This window comes from Loxodonta africana, chromosome 10 (assembly GCF_030014295.1).
Source record: "Loxodonta africana isolate mLoxAfr1 chromosome 10, mLoxAfr1.hap2, whole genome shotgun sequence".
Lineage (NCBI taxonomy): Eukaryota > Metazoa > Chordata > Mammalia > Proboscidea > Elephantidae > Loxodonta > Loxodonta africana.
Window position 1 is genome coordinate 30,024,237 of NC_087351.1, and position 6,126 is coordinate 30,030,362.

Sequence of the window (6,126 nt, forward strand, 5' to 3'; positions counted from 1 at the left end):
GAAAATTTTTCTTAAAACTCTTGACCCTCAACAACAATTGCAAGACTCTATTGAGACTCTTTTAATCAGTTTTTAACTTTTAGGGTAAGGTCACACCTCTGAAAGCCGTATTATAGCTATGGATCCTTTCTTCACCAAACAAATACATATATGCTACAATACATAAAATTTACATACCTATGGGATTTATAAATTTTCTCAAGCCCATTCATAGACTGCCTGGGTCCTTAGTTTAAGATCTTGAAAGTTAGGGGGTTTTATAACGTGATGATGATATTATGACACATCAATAATAATATAGATTTATGTATCAATGTAGGATCAAGGCATTTTGCCTGAATAAGAAGGATATACTTGATGACTTTGGAGCTCTTTATTGGTTCCAGAATCCAGTCATTTGGTGACATTCATGATGACAATGGGAAGGAGGTGACAATGGAGAAGGCTTAGACACAAGACTAACTACTGGGTCCCTTTACTTTCACCTCACCATTGTCTTATTGAAACTCTTAACAAGTAAAATATGACACAAACTGTCTGCTACCACCTTCTTAAACATGTCTTTTAAAGCCTCCTTGACTTGCTCATTGCGCAAGGCATAGATGAATGGATTTAGTAGTGGTGTCACAAATGTTGTTACTACTGTCACTGCCCAGTTAGTATGCACAGAGCCACTCTGTGATGGTCGTACATAGAGAAAAATAGCACTTCCATAGAAGAGGGTCACCACCATCAAGTGGGAGGTACAGGTAGAGAAGGCCTTCTGACGGCCAGAAGCAGAGGGGATGCGCAGGACAGCCAGGACTATGTGGCCGTAGGATGCCACAGTAATCACCAGTGAGGATACAATTACGAGAAAGGCCAGGATAAAGTCAATCTCCTCCAGCCTTTTGGTGTTGGTGCATGCCAGGCGGAGCAGTGGGCCACTATCACAGAAGAAGTGCCGCACCACAACATCCTGCCCACAGAAAGGAAGCAATGCCACAGCCACTGTGGGGCCAAGCACGGGGAGGAGTCCCCCCATCCAGCAGGCCAAGGCCACACGAAAGCACACAGCCCCACTCATGAGCAAGGGGTAGCGCAGAGGGTGACAGATGGCTAGGTAGCGATCCACAGACATGACAGCCAACAGTAGGAACTCAGAGGCCCCAAGAAAGAAATAAAAATAAAATTGGGCGATGCATGCACCAAAGGAAATAGTGTGTTGGCTTAAGAGGAAATTGCTTAGCATCTTGGGAATGATGATAGAAGTGAGCAGGATCTCGAGGCAAGACAGGTTACCCAGAAAGAAGTACATAGGGGTCTGCAGGCGAGTATCGGTTCCAACCACCCCCACGATCAACACATTGCCTGTTAGAGTCAGCAGATAGACAAGAAGGAACACAGAAAACAGTTCGGCTTTTGTGCTGTTGAGATTCGGGAAGCCTGCTAGGATGAACTCTGTCACACAGCTGCTCTGGTTCTCACCAGGAGCTATCATCTTTCCCACCTGTGCAATAATGTGAGCATTTTTGTGATGAGAGCAGGTTCTTCCAGAACAATCCTGTAACTTATTTTATCATGATATTGCCCACATATTCCCCTTTCTCCAATCACAGATTCTGTTAAAATTTGAAGCACCTGCGGTCATCTTCAGATTGATTTTAGAGCTGGAAAAGATTTTCTACAAAGAGCTGCTAAAAGTCAGGTAGGAAAATGAGGCAGAATTATGAATTTCTGGCTGTAATCACTAATAAAGTCAGAAATGAAGTCCTTACCCTTTTGACTCAAGTCCTTCTATTTCTGAGGAACTATACCTAGTTAGAAGAACCAAATTTGATATTCTGAAACTGTGTCTAAAAAATATCTCCGTTATTAGGAGAATGCTGATGCCCTTTACCCACAAAAAGCATGAGAATTAACCTTAGAGACCCTTGATCACCTGTCAGCCCTATAGTTCCCTAGCACACCCCAACAATCTTTGTTCCTGGCCAACATTAGGCTCTTTACTCACAATTTCTTACCTTTAGGTCTCATCTGGCTAGGGAAATTTTTGTACCTTTTGTCTAGGATAAAGCAGTTCTGTGGTCACTCTTCCCAAGCAGTTCTATGGTCATTCTTCCCAGGATGTATTCAAAGTCTCGCCTCCCTCCAGCTTCTGTAGAGATTGCCTTATGGACAGGAAGATCATTAGGCTTTTGCTCAGTGCATATCATGTACCAGGTGCTGTACTGGTAATTCATAGATAAGGGAGACATAGTTGTTGCCCTCATGTAGCTCGCTGCCTAATGAGAATGACAGAAAAGTTAACATGTCTGACAGGTGGAATGCTGCAGGTAAGCATGGGCTGCTAAGGAAGCATATAGAAAGGGAATCAAACCGAGACTTAGACAGGAAGGATTTTGGAGGGAGGCGATGCCTAAAATAAACCCTAGAAAAACGTATAGGTATTTGGTAGGAGGTGAGGGAGGTTTTCAGTGGAGACAGAGCAGCACGTAAATGTAATCATTTGGGCTGGTTACTTCACATGGGACTTTTTTCAGCCCTCTCTGTGAATACAATTCCATTGAACAGGGCCTAAAGTATATCTTAAATGAGAGGAAGATGAGCCCCAACCCTGAATATGGAATATGGAAGAAATTCATCCTACCTACCCCCGAATGCCCTTGGTGTTTCCACAAGGGTGTTCACCCTGCAGGGGAAGAAGGCAAGAATTCTTTTTCTCTTTTTGTGACTCAGAGTCCTGCTCCATCCTGGAGTTGTTTCCATACTCTGTACTGTGAAGCTGTGACAATGGTCTGGCATCTTTGGAGTTTCTGAGGATGGGCAAACCCTTGAGAATAGAGGGCGCAGTTGGAAAATCTGATTCTCCTCTTGTGCTTTCCTCCTGGGTATAATTCCTTGGATGCAGCTCTTCTGCTTTGTAAACAAAGGGTTCTTTCTGATTCTAAGGAGATTGAGTCACCCTGTCCCTTCTTGTGGCTGTGAGCAGGTCAGCGAACAGGGCTCACCCTCTCTTTAGAAAGAGTATCTTCTGCAGTGTAATCACTGACTTAGGCTTGTGCAGACACAACTGAAATGAAGGGCAATTATCTCACAGGGCTCCCCATACAGGGCAATACAGGGCTAGAAGGCAAGGGAATAAATATGGAGGGAGTACAACATTCATTTCACATCTATGGAAGAACTTAACACACTTACCTATAGTTCCTTTAGCCTCTAATGGTTGAAAAATGTTTCTTTGAAGCCATCTCATCACTTTTTTTACTGATGGATTTTATGCACAAACTATCATTTTCCTCTTTTAGATCCCATTCTCCCTGGCTCCTGGCTTTAGCCTGAATGCAGGGAAGAAGAAAGTTGAACACATTGGTTTCTAATCAATCCCTCTATTGAAGGGTAGAAGAATCTCTCATGCATAGTGTTAGTTTCCAGTGGAGATGTCCCCAAACAAGGATTGATTTGGGCATCAGAAGTCTAGCTAGCAGCAGTGCTTTCTGGAGAAAAGTGACCTAGGTGGTGAGAAGATGAGACCAAAAGAGAAAGAGAGAAAATAATTTCTAAAAGACCCAAGGGAGATTTGCAATTCAGTGGAAATTTCCCAACCTCCGTGCCTGACAAACCTGAAAAGGAGGCTGACACTTCATTCAGCAAAGCTGACCAGGAATATTTCTGTCTTCATCCATCAGCCACCCCAAACCAAGCAGCTGCAAAAGTGCAGGGGCAAGAAAGATGAGAATGAGGAAACGTTAGAGTTTGGCTAGCTAGCTATGGAAGGTCCTGACCTCACCCAGCTTTCTCCTGCATGGCACTGGGGAAAATGTTTACATCCCAAGTAACACAGACATTGTGTCTTATCCCCGAGGACTTAAAATGATATTGGAACTCCCTCTTCTGGCTTCTGGGCTGAGCAGTGGTGGGAGCCCCAAGAGTATGATAAGATAGGAGAAGGTTCTCTTTATCTTTTTCTAGTGCTTCTCCCACCCTTGTAATTTATGCTCTAATAATAGCATACATGATGCTATACATCAAAGATATTCTTTTTTTCCCTAAATTTTATTTATTTTGTTGTTGTTGAGAATATACACAGCAAAACATACAGAAATTCAACAGTCTCTACGTGTACAATTCAGTGACATTGATTACATTCTTCAAGTTGCGCAACCATTCTCACCCTCCTTTTCTGAGTTGTTCCTCCCCCATTAACATAAACTCACTGCCCCCTAAGATTCCTATCTGACCTTTCAACTAGCCATTGTCCATTGGATCCCATATAGGTAGTTCTTAAAAGAGCATAATGCTCAAGGAAGATCTCTTTTACTAGTTAAGCTAAGCTATTATTTGGTTTTAAGATGTCCAAGACATTCTTTGAATACTGTACCAATGTTTACATTTCTATATCTGTATCCACCCCATGCCCCTGACCAAAGACTTGACTAACTTCTTTTCATATTCTAAGACCCCCAAAAATCTGGTGTATATCAGTTATTCTGAGGAGCTTCCCCTCCCCTCCAGCACCCAATCCCACCACCTTCAACCTGAGCCATGGTAGGTTCTACTGATCTCAATCTCAACATTGAATATATTGCAACTTTCTGCTTTCTTGTTGGTAACCTCTGCCAGACCTGAACTCCTGGGGCAGGAATTATATTTTCACCTCTGCATTTCTAGCACTAATCAAAGGGCTTGGTACGTATTAAAGCCAAAACCCATTTCCGTCGAGTGACCTTATAGGACAGAGTAGAACTGCCCAATAGGGTTTCCAAGAAGTGGCTGGTGGATTCAAATGCTGGCCTTTTGGTTAGCAGCCATATCTCTTAACCAGCATGCAACCAGGACTCCTGAGACATATTAGGTGCTTAATAAATGGTCTGTGAAATAAAATGACCTGAACCCCAGGCTTAAGGAACAGTTAATCTTGCATGATAAATACCAATTAAGTCTTGTGTTGAGAGGAAGAGTACACAGGACCCTCTGGGACTCCGTTTGGCTGAATTCCATCCTTACTGTATGTACTCCTTTTTAGAGAAAAGAAAACACACAAAAGGAAGCATGATGAAGCATGGAAAGGGTCATCGCTTTAGATTCTGAAGAAGAGTGGGAGCAGAGCCTGAAAGAGTGTTTAGGTTGGCTAAGCTAATCAAAATAAAACCAAGCTAGAAACTGGAGCTCTGATTTCTTGAGAGAAAGAGAGATCTGAGCAAGGAGAGAGACACAATGAGGTCTGAGGAGTAGTAAAACACTTTTAAATTACAGATTTTTTAAACCTTAATTGAACTGTAAGGATTAAGGCCACTGCAGCAAGAGATGGATCAAAGTCAAGTAATTTTAAAAAAGTATGTAGTAATTTGTCCAGTTGATAACAGTGTTGGTATTCAGCTTATAATATTTTCAAACTGACTTATCACAGTAGCTTCCTAGTTTTTACATGAAAGTAGAATGTATTAGAAGAAAAGATTTTATTTTTAAAACATACACATATGGTTCAAAAATAATATAATACATAGATTAAAAAGTCCTAGTCCAATAGGCCATTCCAGGATGATGAAATGAATGAATGTAACTGAGAATTAAAGTCCTTAATGTTGAAAAAACAGCTTAATCAATAAGATTTAGACTTGGAACATTTGAAGCATTATGCATTTCCTATTCCCACCTTGTCCCTGTCTACCTCATCCCTTTGCCATAAGTAACCATTTTCATTATTTTGTTGTTTACTCTTCCAGTGTCTTTTGTGTATATACAAGCAGATGTCAAGGTGTTTACCTATTTGCTCAGAATTTTCTTACGTTGTTCTTCACTTTACTTCTTAACTTTAAGATACCCTGGAAAACTTTCTCTACCCATACATAGAGAACAAAAGAGAAACGTTTAAACTAAGGAGGCTTCAAGCCTAACAAATAATGTATTGAATAAGAGCATTGCAACATTCTTGAATTAGACTTCTGCTTCAATTATTGTTTGACATCATCTTTTTGACTTCCATTTTCCTCATCAGCAAAGATCATATTAGAGTATAAACTGTATCAGAAAATTCAGTCATCACTCTGTAAATAAACTCAGGTTATAGTGAGATGATATGGTATCTGAGAACTGTTTCAAAATAAAATGAGAAGGGTTATAAATAAACCTAGCTCTTGAACAACT

General features: G+C 41.1%; 1 protein-coding gene across 1 annotated transcript; it reads right to left on the bottom strand.

The window, feature by feature from the left end:
* Window positions 1-481: 481 nt before the first annotated feature.
* Window positions 482-1,744, bottom strand: LOC100675530 (olfactory receptor 6S1). Its single transcript, XM_003421610.3, has one exon. It carries the CDS (start codon window positions 1,478-1,480, stop codon window positions 482-484), a length of 999 nt encoding a protein of 332 aa, XP_003421658.1. The 5' UTR covers window positions 1,481-1,744.
* Window positions 1,745-6,126: the final 4,382 nt, after the last annotated feature.

Coding starts and splice junctions, on each gene's coding strand:
- LOC100675530 (XM_003421610.3), bottom strand. CDS start 1,480: ATGATAGCTCCTGGTGAGAACCAGAGCAGCTGTGTGACAGAGTTCATC.